General features: G+C 39.0%; 1 protein-coding gene across 4 annotated transcripts in view; it reads right to left on the minus strand.

The window, feature by feature from the left end:
• The window catches only part of ALMS1 (ALMS1 centrosome and basal body associated protein), a 76046-nt gene that overhangs the window by 24943 nt on the left and 32223 nt on the right, over positions 1 to 18880 (minus strand). For all 4 annotated transcript variants that reach the window (XM_056344564.1, XM_056344569.1, XM_056344554.1 and 1 more), the window contains 5 exons: positions 15817 to 15976; positions 12620 to 14167; positions 11867 to 11997; positions 1966 to 3715; positions 732 to 857 (listed from right to left, as the gene is read on the minus strand). In XM_056344564.1, coding sequence (XP_056200539.1) covers positions 732 to 857; positions 1966 to 3715; positions 11867 to 11997; positions 12620 to 14167; positions 15817 to 15976 — 3715 coding nt within the window. The remainder of the gene's footprint in view (positions 1 to 731; positions 858 to 1965; positions 3716 to 11866; positions 11998 to 12619; positions 14168 to 15816; positions 15977 to 18880) is intronic.

Raw genomic sequence — 18880 nt, forward strand, 5'->3', positions numbered from 1 at the left:
TAAGACTTATAATACTTAACTGATGCATTCTTTGCATACAGGAGAGAACTGAAAAATAACAGCAGGCAAAGCAGAAGTTGATGAATCACAGAGCATCCTTTCCTCCAGTAAACAAGAAGTGTTTTTTACTGGGAGATGGGAGGATGTGGGGAAGAAGTGAATATATATTTTAAACGACAGTTACAAATACACTGTTTATAGAAAGGCTTTCTACACTGGAATCCCCTAACATGGAGGAAAGAAATTCAGTACTGAAAAAGCCATTATTCAAAATGCAGGTTGTATTATGCAGATATTTCAGAATGCACACATACCAAATTAATAAAAAAAATTGGGAGAATGTACATAAATAAGGGAATTGAAAAGGAGAACTGGCAGAGATATGAAAGAGTCTAAACTGAATAGTAATTCCCAGAAGAAAGTAAATTATCAAGCTGTAAAACATTGAGCCTTGTTTCTTTTCACTGCCAGAATGGAGCACTAACATCCCTTTCATCAAAGAAATTGAAACCATAGCCTTCAAGTCAGGACTCGTACATCTTTGTGTTATAAAGTGGTGTGAACATGAATAAAGACATTTTTCTACTTGAAAAAAAACAGTGCACTTAATCTAAACTGCTAGAACAGAAGAGTTCTGAGCTCAACTGAGACAATTCTGCATATGAAATAGAAATATTCTGATCCATGAACTACAACCATCATTTTGCATTTGGAAGACCTAAGATAAGTACCTGAGTGAGAGCTTTCAACACTGGTTTCTGACCCAGCTGGAGAAATTTTAGATCCTGCCTTTAGATAAGGAACATAATACATCCCAGTACTTCCAGAAGGTTTATACGGCAGCAATAAGGGCTGATCTGTGGGGATGGAAGGCAAAGCAATTACCAGAAGTCAGGCTTTAATCCTTTAATGCAACTGAAGAAAAATGCAAGAAATCAGAACCCAAGGAACTACTGACAATGTTCACTGTGGTAAATCTGGAGAAATACCTTAATATTTAGGAAAATAAATTGCTATTATTAATTACTTAATTAACTATTTAATACCCACCCAATGGGTAGAAGGTTGACTGTTGCTTAGCTAGAAAAAATAGCTTGCTTACCTATTCAATACTAGATTTTTGACTAAGGCAACGAACACTGACTTAAAAAAATAAATAACTCTCATACCCACTTGGCTCCCAGTTGATCCATATTTAATGAAACAATTTTAAATCAACATGGATATCTGTTTCTTACATCAAGAAAAAGTGTGCTGTCATAACAGAATTCCAGCAGATGTCTGGACCAGAACATTAGCTGACTTCTGACAGCAAACAGAAGAGGTGATCAGATAGCTGAAATATTTTTTGCACTCTAATATAATGCTCTCTCAACTCATAATATTTTAAACACCCTGAGAATAGACATACAAAGCCTGGAGCCCAGGAAAAAAATCATGAAAGCTACACAAGTCTACACACATCAGTAGTACAAAACATCACTGTGACTGCGCAACATCCACACTCCTCTGTCAACAGATATTAAAAGCCCTGCACATTCTGTTTTATTCCATTGAAAATAATAACGTGCATATTTTCCTCTTAGTTTTTGTACTACCTTGCCTAGCAAATCAGTAATCGGATCTCTCTCTCAATAAACTCTGAACAGTGAGCCAAATCAAATTATCTAGAAACAAATGTCAGAAAATTTTCCTGAACCAGACCTGTACATAACAAATTCAGTTCTAGATAAACCTGAACTGAATCACAACTGTATTGATACAACTCCCTACCCAGAAGGCTGCAGAGCCTGAGTTTAAGGGCTGGGGGCTTTCCCATATGAGTAACTTTAAGCCTCAAAATTATCTCAAGAAAGTTACTTCCACAAAAAAGCTGGGTTTGATTTTGGGTTTTAATACCTATAAATATAATGAGCTTGAATAGACTGAAGTCTATGCATACATATAAGACACTCATTTGCTCACCACCCTGCCTTGGGAAAGAGGAAATCTTGTCAAGAGATGAAGTTGCATTGTTGGGAAGTTCATGTGTTTTCTGGAGAGACGACTGGTGGACAGCATTTTCACTGCCTTGTGAATTAACATAGATTTCTGCTGAAAAGGTTGTTTTTTCAGGACTTTCTGTTGTTATCTGAGTGCTAGCATCAGAAGTACTTTTCCCACTTTTTGCAGGAGCTACAGAGTTGAAGGTATTCTTCAGACAACATCCTCTTGAACCTGGAACAGTGACTTGCGGGCTCTCACTGCTTTGCAGAGGCAGCTCTTGCCCTGCTGTGCTTGTAACAGAGGAAAGCACTGGGCAGGCATCTGCTGAAGACACTGGTATTGGGAAGGATGAAGATCTTTGATCTTCTGGAATAAGGTCAGCAGGTGATAATTGAGGTACAGCTTCTAGTAAAGTTTCTGGAGTTTTTAAAGACACTAGTTGAGTATTAACTTCAGGTTTATCCCCTGATTTCATCTCATGTTCAGTGTTCCGGCCACTATGCAGCTCTGAGTTATTACATTTTGTGGAAAGAGTTATGTGGACACAAGAAAGTGCTTTCTTAGTTGGTGATGAAGGGGATACAGATGTGGTGGATAAAATCTCATCTGTAGATGAATGGTGAGACATACCAATTTGCTTTCTTGCAGCCTCCTTCTGAGTGAGAGGTACTTTATCAGAAGGACTTTTCTTCTCCTTTGCCAACAACTTAAAACGGGTCTTCAGCAAATCAGTTTGTACAGCTGGACCTGAACCTTCTGATCTCTCATACAATTGCATGTGGCCAGGTGGGCTGCTTTTCTCCTGCTGGTATGAGCTTACAGAATGAGCTTCATTAAATCTATTCATTTCTTGACTGACTCTTGTATCACAGTCAATTCCCACAAGTCTGGCAGTATGCCTGCCCAATTCAGCCGCATCTTGAGGCATAACATCAGAATTTTTTGCGCTAAGAGTCTGTCTTTTATCAGCATGGATGCTTACACAATCCTGATCTGACAAACAGTCTGTTTCTTGATAAGCTCCAACTCTGTTACTGTCAGCAGAGACATGAAACCTGTCTTTCTCAGCAGAATAAGCAATCTCATTAGACACTGAGCCAGCAAGCATTGGACTTGGAGGACAGGTCTTAGATCTTTCCCAGTGTTTGTCACACCTCTGCTCCTCAGTGCTAGCAGGGTCCACATCCAAAGGCATTATCCCATCAAGACCGTCGCTACTAAGACCACTGTCAAGTGCCATGAAAGTCAATGGTGACTGCAAACGTTTTCGGGATGAAAAGGTGATAGAAGTGATTTGCTTAGCCAGATCTTCAGAAGACTTCTCCGTAGACAGCTTCTTCTGAGCTGGTAAATGGACTTCTGTTTGGATATCAGGAGAAGCTGCAGATCTCATTGCACCTGTGTCCCATTCCTTCTCCAACGGTGGATGAAGTTCAGCAATGGCATCAGAATGACTAGCTGCAGTTTGACATTGGTTGCAGATAGGCGTTTGAACGGTACTTAAAGATTTAAACTGCATATCCTTCAGCAGGCAACCATCAGCAGGATCAGCTCTATATAATGGCACAGCTTGTCGTAAGCTTGACTCTGAAAGCTCCTTAGTCCTGACGGCTTGAGAGTGTTTGTCAGTTTGAAATCTTTTGTTACTTGGAGTTTTGAAATGCTCTATGTCCTGTTCCTGGTTACGGCTATACTCAGAAGCAGCTTCCAAACCACACACACATGGATCCTGAAAAATACAGAATTCACAGAGGATAGGTGGATAACTTCCAAAATCTGGATTGCAGAATTCAAAAAAAGGCTAGTGCTGTCAATAATCAATAGTCTGTCATCATGAATGGGCACATGCTTTTTCTGGAACTCATCTATTAATGGAACTAATTTTAAAAAGTCTCTTATTTTAAGTGCTAGCAAATTAGCTATATATATATATAACATGGTTTTGTTGCTATAACAAACAGCAGCAGTGACATCTATAACAGAACCCTTTATTTTTGTGAACTATAAAGTTGTAACTCAGTTAAATAGGCTAAGTTGTAAACACCTCTTCAACATCACTCCACTCCCTGGAAAGCAAAAATAAAAATTTCTTCCTATCAGTTGGCTTCATACACAGTCCAGTTCATAACACACTAGGAATAATGACTATCTTTTGAAGGAATATTCACTATGTAAATTCACAGGTATTTAGAGAGATACATACATATCGCTAAATCTTTGTGACTTCAGTGATAATTTTACTAATTGAAGTAATAGCCAATTAGCCACACACAATATCACAGAAACAACTTCAGTTAGAAGAGATCTCTGGAAGTCTCTAGTCTGACCTCTTGCTCAAAGTAGGGCTAACTACAACACTGAAACTCAGGGCCTTGTCCCATCAAGTTTCAAAAATCTCCAAGGATGGAGATCTTGTATGCAATTTAACCACTTGTGATCCGTAAATTACTGATGAAAGGCAGCCCTTCATAACTCCACGGAAATACAACTGCTGCCAGTTATAAGTACTCAAACCTTAACCAAGTATGTAATGTTAAGTTCTGGTGACCTCCAAATCAGGTGGCAGAGACACACTAAAACTCTTCTGGTTTGGACCAGAGTCCAAACAAACATCGCGCTATCAAAGCACTAGATTACGTGACATTATAGGGTTACAGGGATACCTCTGCATTAGACATTTTGTTATGCCATAACTATCACTATATGAAACAGGAGTTGATATAAAAGACTTTCCCTTCCACTTGAGTTGTTTGACTCTAGCATTTATGAAGCAGAACTAAAATGAAAAGGAACTCAGTCACATTGGAACAGTTGGGAAAAAAAGAAAGCTGTTCTATACAAAGCATGAGAAAATATCTAATTAGAAAAGCTTTAATTTTCTGTAAATGATATTTCTTTTTTCCCCTAAAACAAGTATGCCAATTTCCCTCTCAGACAGGAGCCATAATAAGTCTTTTTATTTTTATGGTCACAGCCCACTGCTGACAGTAATTAGAAAATGACTGAAAATAATCAGAGCTTTGATTTGCTCTTTAAGGTAAATGACAACTTATAAAAACTTTCCAATTCTCAGGTGCAGATCATTTTCATTCTCCCATCACCGCAGATATGTTTGCCACAAACACTATTTTTTTTTTTGTTTGGAAAGCTGATGACAATGCTGCAAAAAAAAGAGAACGTATTCCTAGCAACGGGTAAGACACTAATCCCACCAAAAATAAGGAAGTTCACTATCAGTTGTCTCTGCTCATAAAGCCTTTTTAAAAAAATGTTACCTTTACATCTTCATCTGATCATGTAAGTTGTCCCACATCTGTATCACACCCAACTATCAGAGACACTATATTTAGGACTCTGCTATCTGACTACATGTATTGTATTCAGGTATCTGGCACATATTTTACACAACAGTATAAAATGTTGTGTCTTAAATTACCTGCCTGTGGTCATTTAGGAAACTGACACTAATAATTTACTTTAGTACTAACTTCTGTCCTGGTTTCTTTGCCTGATTTTACTAACCCATTTTCAGCATGCTCTCCAGTCCTCATTGCTTCCACTTTCTCCTGTACCTCAAGCCCCATTCCACCATCAAAAAAAAAAAAAATCCCAGCAGCAACAATCAACAACAATTTATCATAGCAGGTAAATAAAATTAAAGCAACATATGCTATAGCCCTCAGCAGAATCAGAAAAAAAAAATCCACACCCTGCTCTCTGAGCATACTCATCAGATGGTGTTGCCTTTCAGCTGCTTATTAATAAGACAGATTACTGACACTGCAGTTAAATGGAAAATTCCCAGGGCTACAGCACCTGCTCACTAAGGAACCTATACCTTCTTCTGGCATCTCAAAATGTAACCTAGTTTCTCAACATATATTCAATACTTTGTATGCAGAAGGTATCACACAGAGATAAAAGGTATGAAGGGATCAGCAAATGGCTCTCTAGTTACTTGCCAGGCAAAGTAGAAATAAATGTGTCTAAAACCTCAATGAAGTTTGGATATTCCAAACTCTTCTTTCGACTCATTACAAACAGCACATACTAAGAGGGCACATTCATTGTCTGCAAAGATTTACCGAGATTAACAAGACAGACAAAACGTGATCCTCTCACACTGACTGGCTCACCACCCTCATTTCCCCACTTTCTGCAAGTCCCCACACATGTGGAGAGATCAGGAGGAAGGGATGTATAGGGCTTGTGCTTCCAAGACTTTGCTCATTACAGCAGAAGTTCCCAAACGCTGACAGCTGATCTTTGCAGCAACTTACCTGACTGGTGTAAGCAGAAGGTAGTGTGGAAGAAAAGAAATGCAAGTATCTCTATATTAAAGATTGCACTACAAACAAATGAATAAAATACCACACTCGCAGATGCATGCAGAAAACCTGTTACTCTAAGAGCACGAAGAGAAAGCCTTGCAAGAATAACTGGGAAAACCTTAAAGTTACCATTCACAGTAATTTATTGCTATCAGGGTTGATCAAAAAACTGCAACAGATTTTGCCCTGAAGCAAACAGAGACAACTACTCACCTGATCCATTAACACTGCACCTCCAACGAGGGGCAATAACACTGGAATACTAACCTTTGGAAGCAGCTGTATAGACTCTGGAGAAACGAACATTTAACTACACACTGAGATCCCCCTCACTTGTATATGCACTAACCAAAACAGGTATCATACCATTAATCCCATTCCTGACACAAAATACCACACCATACTTCACACGACATGCTAGAAAGCAGCTCCCTCTTACATTATTTCACCCAGATTCTCTTTGACAGGTCAGTTTAGCATCAGAGGCAGTATCATGGTTAGTGAACACTGGAAATAGACAAAAGACAAATAATTTCATCAGCAATCAAACCTTACATCCAAATCATTAGAGCTCGTTAGTGTATGTGAAACTATAGGCCACCAGCCTTCTTTAGAGAGAATTTAAGTATGCCCATCATTTTATTAATTTGTCAGTATCTGCACTTCCTTAATTTAAGTGTCATTCAAGATTACAATACTTCCATTGCGGTGCAGAGACCAAATCTGAGGGAAATGTACTTCTATGGAGACGGGCCAGATAAGCTTATTTCTAGGAAAAAAACAGAATAAAAATCTTGGCTATTTTATTTCTCCTACTGATTGGAACAACTGTGGGAACAGCAGAGTATATTTCATTAATGAAGTGCAACACAGGTCCCCAGATGATTACATCCTCAGCAGCTGGCTGGAATTTGGAAACACAAATCAGTCAAAAACATTTTTGGTGTAAGTCACGGTATAAACAAGTATTGCACAACAGATTTTCCAACCTTTCTACATCCCAGATGTCATTAGCAGTAAACTATTTCAGCAAGGTCTGGATTATTTTTCTGAAGCAGTACTTTTCTGTGGCCTTCTGTATTCTAAGCAAGTAAACTAGTTTATTTGGCTTCCTGTATTTCCTAGAGCCAAGGACAACAAGGGACTGCAGCAGAATGCAAGGACACAGAGCAGTCCTGTGCCAGGGTAGGGGTGCTCCCAAGACAAGCTCTTCCCTAAAACACATATCAGTTCAATGGCCTGAAGTAATACACAGCAACTCCTACTACTGAAAGCAAGCACAGAAGTTGCTATAAACTCATCTTGCTAAGCCTTTCACATGTTTTATTGTGCTTGTTATGTGTCATCTTTCCAAAAAAGATCTGTATGGCATATGATCCACAAGAGATTGCAGTGCAAATTTATAGCTACAACTCAGTGAACTTCCTGAAGAAGTGAGAAAGCACAAGGAGTGGAAAAATACAGCATATAGTGGAAGAATACAGTATACAATGGGGGAATGCTCTTAGGTAAGTCAAGAGACAGCCATTTGGCACCCTTAAAAATACAGGTGGGGTAGTAAGGTCCTCAATTTAGATGGAAAATTCTTAGGTTTAATATGGTAAAACTGTACTTACATCTTACAGCAACTTAAAAATCCCTCTATATCAACTGGGGGACTAAAATGAACGTACAAATGGCACAAAAAGGCGGCTAAACCTGAAAGACAGTGCTCCTGGAACAGAAGACAGCCTACATATCTTTGGCTTTTCCCTGTTGTTCTTTACATTCATTTTATCTAGAAAGACTCTAATTACTTCAGTGGAAGGACAGTAACAGGGCTGATTTCTGGAGCCTAGGACTGATTTTTCGTATGTTTTTCCTAAAAACACCAACAAACAATTTTGTGACCAAAGAGCGTCACCCATTCTAGGATTAAACTTCTCAAGGCTATCAAAATAGTAAGTACTCTACTGCAAACTTAGCTGCTCAGGCGAAAAACAGATCTCTACTGCCACACTAGCATGGCCACAGGTGCAGGAATTATTCATCAAACAGTAACCTATCTATAGGCTATAGTATACTATATCTAACAGTAACCATCTACAGGAATGTCTTGGCAACCCTCTGCCTCTATCACAAACAACTTCATAGACAGTGCCATCCGCTTCTCAAGCTTCACAAGACCCATCTCTGGACAATCTGAAATGTCACATATCTTAGGCCTCTTTACAAAGCATTTGCAGTTAATAAATCTCCAGCCTCTGCCTCCTTTTCCTCCTGAAGAAGCCCAATGCACTGCACTTTCTCTTTCCATGAACAGCCAGTTAAGACCCTTAGGAAGAGTCTGTATGAAATTGAGTCAATGCAAAATGTAGGAAAAACCCTCTGTGTCAAGAGTTCCACACTTGCCATCTATTCTTAAGCATTTCTGCCAAGCTTTAGTGTTTATTAGAGAAGCATAACAGCACGAGTGGAGGATTTCTCTCCTTGTGTAATGGAACAGCTATAAAATCAACAGGAAGACTCCACAAATGAAGTGTACCGTAAACAGACTCACTGTGCAAGGTTTGTCAGTCTTACAGAAGAAAAAGAAAATAAAATACAATTCTGAGTTGCGCTCATGACCACTGCCTGCTATTAGAGATATAGTTTCAAAATTCAATTTTCATATCGAATGTTCCCTTTTTTGGGACACTATTCAGCTGAGCACTTGAGTACATGTTTGGAGCCCATTTATGTGCATATATCCCAGTCACCTCCTTAAACACTCTGCTCAGCTAGAACTTGAGAAATCATTATGATGCTTCTTTTCTAGAGCGTCTGTTAACACATCACCAGTGACAAACAGCTATCAAACAGATACTTGACTATCTCAAAAGATAGAACAATCCCTAGAATCAAAAGATCACTGAGAAGAATTCTCCCAAGCTGTCCTGCTTCTTCATTGCATGTTTTGGTGGGTTGTGTTGGGATTTTTTATATATATACAAGCTTCACATGCTTCCTGCGGTAAACAATAAAATATCACAGTGGTACATGATTTTTCTCAAGTTGTCACCTATAAAAACGAGAAGCAGAGTCTAAACTTTCCAAAAAGAACATTCATCATAAGCCTGCATCAGAAGCACTAAATAAAGATGACGGTCTGACGAAAGAATTGTTTGGTTGACTGCTAGGAACAGTTTGTCTTTCTCAGTCTTAAAGTTAAGTAGAAGGAAAATATCTTTCCATAATCTTTGTTCTGTTCTTTTTAAGTCAGCACATGGCCAGCTTTGCTTTATAAATTCAAGGTATTTTTCAGAAGATTTTCCATTAAGTTTACAGTAGATTATTTTGTCAGCAACAAAACTGGATGCATTTTTTTCAGTAAAATAGTTTTCAACTATCTTTATTTCAGTGACATATTGTTTTGCTTGGAGGGAAAAACACATTTATCTTAAATATAACCAAAAAATCCAGCCACCTTTATTCTGCAAATTCAAACCCATTTTTTATCTCAAATTAAAGCCATTGTAGAGCAAAAATATTTTCAATATCAAAGCAGAAAGTGTTGTGGTAAAACTAAAACAATTTCTTGGAATCTTTCTTTGCAAAACTATGATTAATTTCTTCTTACTTTAAATTGGGATAAAACAATTCATAGCTGACACTGGATTACATAAAGGTAAAATACTTGGTTCCAGTCTGTAACAAGTCAATGTTAGGGACAGAGCTGTGACCTAACAAAATCCGAAAGTTAGGGGGAGGGAAAGCTTCAGGGCCTCTAGTTTTTAGGAGTAGACTGAAGCAAAAATGTTTTTGTGTTTTGGTTTTCTTTTTTAAGAACTGTCTGAATTTCTAAAGTCAATAATGTTGTTAAAATAAGAAAATTGTTAAAATATATTTCTTTTTCCAGCTCTCCAAAGATTACATCAATACATGATTAACTGAGAAGTTCGGTCTGATGTTTTTGGGGAAGTTGATGTCTGAATTACCAACACTGTTCATGCCCAAGAAACTATAAACACAAACACAGACTACTCTTAAAACACAGCTTTTCATTCTTGCTAATGCGAGGCTTTTAAGTAAAACAAACAAAACCCTACTGTTTTTCCTGGGAGGCAGGCAGTGTACAGGACAAAAAAAAACCAAACCAAAACAAACAACAAAACTCAAAACAAAACAAACAGACAAGATAAAAAAAAGGAAGACACTGCGCCAAAACTAAGGGGATTTGTCTGAAACACCAGATTAAGGACAGATTACAACTGCTTTTTCAAATGCAAATTTCCTACATTCTCCTCAGAATCTGCCCCAACCTTTAGGTCTGCCTAATTATCCAGTCTCTCCTCCACCAACTCAAGGGTTCTCTGTCCCGCACACATGAATACATCATACATCCACTACTCCTATTACACAAGCACCTCCAAATTTTTCCAGTCTGTTCTTTTATTCAAAATACTCTCTATGAATAGTGCCTTATCTTGGGACACATGGAAGGCCCCAGAAACCATGACATAATTAGACTGGACACTAGATAAATGCTGAAAATGGATATTTAAAGTGAACTGAATACTCCTGCTTAGACAATTCTCAATCCAGACACACTATATATCAATACATGAACTAGAAATGCTCCAAAGACGACAGGCAAAACATGACAACAGTTCAATATTAAGTTTTACACAAAAAACAGAGCTGTTAAGAGCTTGTTCAGTCTGTATCCCTGCCCCAAATCAGCATTAACTACACTTAGATTATTCTCTAGAGATACTTGCCCAAGCTCTTCTTAAAAGCATCCTATGATTGACACTCCATAATCTTCTTCTCATCATCCTTACCGTTAAGGAATTTCTTTTCTAATATGACTCTTCCTTGCACTTGAAGCCCACTACCTTTGACACAGTCAACAGAAAGGAGGGACAGTTTACTCCCTTCTTCCCTGAAGTATCCTCTCAAAAATAAACACCACACTCCTTTGCAAACGTTTCAGAACACACGGGAAGTAACACAACAAATACTGCTATGGCCTAGACTACTGCACTGTACAGTAAACTCCTTCCACAGAAGGAAGAGTTTACAAGGCACAATCAGCACATGCATATTTTGTGAAAAGCAGCACTCTTAAGCCAATTAAGAATCATGAGCTGTGTGCACTTTCTCACCACAATAACACCAGTTCTCCCATTACGTCATCACTGATGATACCTCTGTCCTTCGTATCTTCCTTCAGGACATCTTCAGTGATGTGTCACTCCCCCTCATCCCAAACCACCACCACCCCCCACCTGAGATATCCAACTACTGTCTTTGGAAAAACAAAACACAAAAACAACCAAACCCAAACCCACAATATTATGCACTGTGTCCAGTCCTAAAAGATACCCAGGAACTGACTATGCCAAAACAAGCATCCCCCCTAAAACAGAGGTCTCATTAGTCTGTATTCCCCTCTCTCTGTCTAGCCACCAATCTTAAAAAATGTTGCAGGAATATAATTCATCATTTTAAGATCACAAGCAAGAGAGTAGCATTTATCGCCCATTTAAAAAACTTTCTCCAGAACAGCTCGTTTGTCTGTTTTGTACCTTGGCTAGTGCATATTTCCTGGCACTCAGAAGCAGCTCTGCCTTTATTTCCTCTATTCTTTGTTGGTCCTCTTCATTGAAGTCTGACACAGATTCCTGAGATCGGCTGGCCAGTTTTAGCTTCACCCACGCTACACAAAGAACATAAAACAGAAAGCAGTTCCCTTTCCATTTTCTCACATCATATACCATAACAGTTTTATAACTTAAAATCAGAACTTTGCTAGGCATTTCTAGCTACCACGACTAAGGCAACAAAGATCACTATGAAATAACTCATGGGACTGACCAGGAACAGAATTTAAAATGCATCTTTTGAACATTTCTTTGGAAAGGTGGATCCAGGACCCATTGACTCATTCTGTCATCTTTACAGTCTCAGGCTCAAGTCATCACTCTCACACAATCCCTTCCCGAATTCTTAACTGAGCACATGGCTAATAGCTACATGGACAAAACACCTTCTCGCACCAATGTTAGGCAGAAGGCAGCATTTGAACTGGAAAAGTACAATGCTATCCCATTCTATCATACTACATAAGATGACTAAAAAACATTGATCATTTAAGCCCTGTGCCATTAAAGCCTACACTAACAATATAATATAAACACCTTTAAAATCAGGGGAAGAGAATCTGGTCCTCTTACATCCATACCCCGTCATTTCAAAGCAATCCCTTAAACATATACCTAAATAAAGATTTGCCATTCTAACATAACACTTGATAAAACACAACTGAGACATTTTATTACCTCGTGCTTTCCTCTCCTCTTCATCTGCACTCTTCAGAATTTGTGTTGTATGTATCACAGATGATCCATTTCTCAGAAGGTTTTTGACATGGGCAGCTAGTGAATCTCCACTGCTACTGTCATCACTCTCTTGCATGCCTCCTGCCTTGCTTCCAGCTACACTAGCTTTAGACAATATGCTCTGGAAACCTGCAACACTGGCGACACTGCCTAGAGGCTCTGAGGAAGAAGGATTCCCCAGAAGGTTTTTGACACGGGCAGCTAGTGAATCTCCACTGCTGCTATCATCGCTCTCTCTCATGCCTCCTGCCTTGCTTCCAGCTACACTAGCTTTAGACAGCATGCTCTGGAAGCCTCCTGTGACACCAGTGACACTGCCTAGAGGCTCTGAGGAAGAAGGATTCCCCAGAAGGTTTTTGACACGGGCAGCTAGCGAATCTCCACTGCTACTGTCATCACTCTCTCGCATGCCTCCTGCCTTGCTTCCAGCTACACTAGCTTTAGACAACACGCTCTGGAAGCCTCCTGTGCTATCAGTGGCACTGCCTAGACACTCTGAGGATGAAGGATTCCCGAGCTCTGAAGTTCTTACAGTGCTGACTTCACTACTTCCATTGCTTTGTGCAAGACCCACCAAACCAGGCTGATTTCTGTCTGTAGTTACACTACTACAACCTTCTGGCTCAGCCCTTCCTACAGATTTTCCTGACCTGAACTCTTTGGTCATTTCTTTCACCATTTCTTCACGACTGTGCAAACTGGTAACAAAAGAATTTTCCCATCTTAAATTGCATGCGTCATAATTCAGCGGATTTATTACCAACCCTCCTTCTTGCATACTTCTTTGGGTCATACTCTCATCCCATGACAGTATCTTCTGAAACTGAGGGATGTTGTCTTTCCCTAACCTGGAACCTTCAGGGCCATCCTCCTTTCTAATCAGCACTGGGGAAGACTCAGTAGTTTCTCTTGAAGAGGCAATGGAAAAGAGAGGATCACGCCACCTGCCAGCTATATCCTCTGCCTCTGCCAAAAGCTCACGTATTTCTTGCAATGTGCCAGATCCAATCAAAGAATCACTTCCGTGACCCTTACTTCTCTTACTACCTACACTTGAAGTTTGTGATCCTCTGTCAACTTCCATTTCATTTTTAAGTCCAGCCAAAGAACTGGCAGTCCATCTCTGCAGGCTGCTATTCACATCTTTTGACTCACTTTTAGCTAGATGATCCTGAGCACTTTTTGGAACAAGCATGGGACTCTCTTTGTCAGAACGGCAGCCAGGTGAAAGAGTCTGCCGCTGCTGGTTTGGTTCAGCTAGTCTGGAGACAGATGAACACTCTGCCTCCCGCTGTGTGGAAAGCGGAGCAGTTATCTGCAGTTGGTGGCATGACATACTGCACTGACTCACTGGTTTGTCTCCAAAAGATCTCGAGAAGTAGGGAGAGAGTTCACGGGGTGACATAGTATCAGAGCCAACTTCTGAATTCATTGGTATAGACATACTGAGAGCAGAAGTGCCGCAGTTAAAACTTGTTTGCAATTTACCTACAAAGAAACAGAAAATTCATTAAGTTTAGGGCTCCAGAAAACAGCTGCATCAGTAAAGGCTACTTTTTCCTTGTACTAAAGGGCTTGTAAAGGAAAGGAAGAATTCTAATATTGGAAAACATTTAGGAAACTGATTTTAGACTGAGACTCGAACTGAGACTTCCATGCAAATTGTCTACTGAAAGATATCTCTTAGACCATTTTGGATAAATACCAAAGAAACTATAGAACTTAATTAAATTGCTTTTAAATAAATGTTCTTAGGTAAATGACAGTGCTGCTTGAATGCCCAAATGAACACTCATATTATAAAGGTATCCTTGCAAGAAACAGAAGGGCTGTGGGGCAGTATTTCTAAAATATCCTTTTGGACGAAGTCAAAGGACACACTACGGATAAGCTTGTTTCCCATTACTGGTTAGAAAGGTCCAAAAGCAGACAAGATACATATGCAAACGCTAGAAGTACAACACCTATTTGCTCACTTTGTTAAAAAAAAACCAAACTAATTTAATGGCAAATGCTGTTCTTAAATCCAGGCTGGCAGATACACAGGGCAATGAAGAGCCTGCTCCCAGGTACGGCTGCCAACAGCTGTTTACTTTGTTTCACATGCAATTTTGTTTCATGGCCCAACCTTGATATTTTCAAGCACATTAACCAGTCCAGCGCCCAGCTGAATAATACCTCTGTTGAGGACAACTCTACCCTTGTACCAATTGCCAAGTTGTTTCAGTTGCCAAGTCTCCCACAATGCTTAAAGAAGGTAAAAATAATAAAAGAAAATAAGCAAGTCCAACAAGCATAAGAAGAGATGCGCTTAATCACTTCTGGTCAGAAAAACAGGTCAGTGCAGGATTCTTGAAGTCACAGATATTCAAAGGTATTTTGATTAGACAGGTATTTGTGAAAACCCTTCAGATCCACTCTTCCCCACTGGCTACAAGATGCAAATGCCAAGACAGAATATGTTAAGGAAAATACACATTTGAAGTAGTTGCAATGCACATTTTCACATTTTAATGACACACTACATGGGCATGTCACTGAAGAACATCTTAGGCCTAATTGAGCACACACTGTTCTTCATATAGAAATGACTCAATACTTGTTAAGGTCATATCGATTTATTAAATTTTTTTATTATTTGTAATGTTGAGATGGATGGATTTATGAACTGATCTGGTCAGTCATAAAATGCACGTAACTTTTTGTCACAGTGAACACACCAAGAAGTTTCAGAAAGAAAGAGAAACCAAGACTTACTTCTCTCACAGAAAGAAAAAGTCTGGTAACATTTCTTTAATCTTCAGATACAAAACACTTTCTTCTTAAGAACTCTCGTAAAAAGAGAAATAAAGAAAATAAAGAAAAAAAAGATAAAATGTCACTGCACTGGCTAGAAGATGTCACATAGCCATGACTCTCTTAGTGAGAAGGCACGTTTTCAAAGCTTTTAATGCTTACTTTTCCAATGCCAAATATCTCACATTAGAGATGGGAGAAGATCAACTTGTATGAATGAAATGGCACAGCACACAAGAAGAAACACCCTTGACACTACCAGGTCAAGAACAACCTCACAGGTGAGTCTGAACTTCAGTGTTCTCTAAGGCTTGCACAACACAAGTTCTCCTTCCCCATACCTTGCAGCTGTGGAGTGGTCCTTGTCAGCATGTCAGTGGAGTCCTTCAGCGTCCTAAGCTCTGAAGGGGAAAATTCCACTTCCCTGATTGGTCCTCTGGGTACAAATGGCATCAGTATAGTTCCAGGTGACTGATCAATGCCAAGGTTGTGAAGATATATCTGGTAAAAGAAGAAGTAACACATAGAGCACTCTTACAGAACGTCAATAGATTCTCAAGTTGCACGTTTTCCACATCATCTTAAACACAAACCACTTGCTTTAAAACATCTTGTGCCTCAGCCTTGTCCAACTTGCACTAACAGTTCACCCAAAACACTAAAGCAGTCACATATGAGACATCATTGCCAGTTTATCCTATTCTGTGGACCATGACTGACAAGCCTTTTTTCTAGCTAGTATGAGTAGGCCTATGCAGTGGACACCTCACAAGCCTTGTGCAGCCCAGCAGAATGACCTACAGGTCTACTCCTCATTAATTTATGTTTGGCAGTCACTTAGAAATAATTTGCAAGATCTGTTCTGGTGGTGATAGCTTGTGCTTGCACTCACCAATAGTTTTCTTCTTGGGGTTTTCCTGACCTTCATCACGCACCAAAGGTAGCAACTGGCAGTAGCCTGCTACCACCAAACCAGTGGTTCAGCCCTTTCCACAGGACCCAGAAACAATGGAAAAGGTCAGCAAAGAAGAGGACACATCTTGCTCTTGTGACAACAGCCAACTGCTTACAGCCTTTTTACTCAAATGCATGCTCTGTACACTGCATGAGCAAGAACTCTGGTACTTCAGAGGAGACTGGTAAACTTCAATGACATTTGCCAGCTGGAAGGAGAACACAAAGGTTTAGTTTAAACACCTTCTTCCACCCCAAATGACTGCTGCACAGAAAACATTATCAGACTTAGAAATTCAAGCTAGGCAGCACGGATGTTCCTCACTCTTAAGGACATGATTGTTATGAGCTAGCTGTCAAGGCAAATAGTTGGAAACCCTTTTGTCAGAGCTGGTTAAAAAGTGTCATGAAAAAGCTTTTGTGATGTTGCTGTAGGGAATAAACTTGTGCTGGCCAGGGGTTAGGATAATTTTCTGCTGTTGATAGTTTTATGAAAAGACACAGGTAGTCTAATAGATAATTGTGCACCTACTCAGTGGCCTAGTGTGCAACGAACAAATTTCAGCAGTGCCTCAAAAAACTCCCCGGCTATGAAATAATTTCTGGATACAACCTACTGCACTGGTTTAAGACTATAAAACGTAGGATACTCAAGCATACAAATTCTGACCACAATCAGGACTTAGTTTTACTAGCGCAACTAAAGCAATAAACCCCTTCAATAGTAAAGACGGCATAAAATGCATGTCTTTTTCCCTTTTCCATATGTACAGAACAAACACACACAGGCACTATTTGCATTTGTATACCACCTATACATGTAAAAATTGCCATCCAAGTATAACTTCATTAACATTTAACAAAGCAGTTAGAGAAGCCAAACAAAAAAAAAAAAAATCACACTCAAAACCTAAACAAAAAAAATACACTCAAAACCTAAAACTCTTCAATATACTAGAGAAAAGTGTTATGAGGCTGAGACCAATTGGCTCTGTGCAACATCCAGGAGACTGTCAGTTCAGACACACACAGCATCATTCCCTGCATTAACATATGTTGAAAGGTGGAGGAGCCTCATGTAGATAAAAGCCTACCAAAGGTCATCTAGGATCTGCTGAGAAAGCATTTTCTTCCCTTTTAACAGAGCAACTAAGTTTAGGTACAGACATTATATGCAGAAAACAAAAAGAAACCACCAAATTTGCCTTGGCTTAACCACCTGTAGGGGCAAGTTAATTAGTTTAGGCAAGTTGTGTCCTAAACTAGCCAACAAAATAAAATAAAATGCCATGTAGATCTTAGCCAACTACGTCCTATGATTTTACTGTAAACCTACACATTAACAGCCATGAATATGACCTAATGTCCTCTACCTTGTCAGTGATTTATGAGAGCAGAATTCCTCAGAACCAGAGCTGGAGAACATGCCTAATTATAGACATTTCAAAAAGCAGCTAACAGACAGCCTTTACATCTCATGAATTTCATTTAAAATATCCTCCCTATGATATTTATATTTGTTTCAACATGTATTTGCAAAGACAACTGAGTGAAGAGTGCTTCTAAAACACAGTTCCAAAGACCTAATGATTACATAAGTCATCTTGTGAGAGGAACAGCCACTTACTCAGAAGATAATTACATGTTTATCATTAACATAAATCTGCATATGATTTTCTCTAACACTCAACAGCTATTAGTATAGTTAACATGGCTGCCACAATCTGCCCTCCATTCTCACCAACCACCCTAAAATGGGGAAGAGAGGAAAGAAATCTGCTTTAGCCAAATAAGATATAAAGGAGGAAAAGTATGGAGAGGCTTTGAACATCCTTTATATACAAAGGATCAAGAATTTATGTCTTAGATACTGGAACAAAGTGAACAAGCAAAATGAGTATTTATAGAAAAAAAAAGCAATTTGATTTGCCAAGGAGTTCTGTGTTGGTTTTGCTATTATTGAAGATCTGTGGGTGTGTGAATTTCATCTCTCTTCTGCAGCCTAGCATCTCCTTAGTCAGCAGTTGAGTTTCAACCTCATGTTTGGATAATTATAACCTGATCTTTTGAAAAAATCTGGAAGATCAGAAATGGCTTATCAATGTTCTGCTAAAAGTGCTATAATCAATTTATTTACAATTATTTTATCAAATGGATTTCACTTTTTATCACTAACACTGTGTCCTGTTCTTGCATCCTTTATGTTCCACTACCATCATCCACCAATCTTTACATTTCTCTTGCATTCTGTTACCATGATACTACCATATATACCTGGAAAAAAACAAAAAATACCTTTCCCATATCCAACCCTTTCTTTGCCCTTGTTAAGTATTACTGAAAAGTTATTATTTTTTCACCTCTGTATTTAAGATAAGCTGAACTAATATGATGGATGACATTCACCAGTAGCACAGACCAGCATAAACCCATTTCATTTAGTCTGCGGTG

Source organism: Falco biarmicus, chromosome 1 (assembly GCF_023638135.1).
Source record: "Falco biarmicus isolate bFalBia1 chromosome 1, bFalBia1.pri, whole genome shotgun sequence".
In the NCBI taxonomy this organism is placed as follows: Eukaryota; Metazoa; Chordata; class Aves; order Falconiformes; family Falconidae; genus Falco; species Falco biarmicus.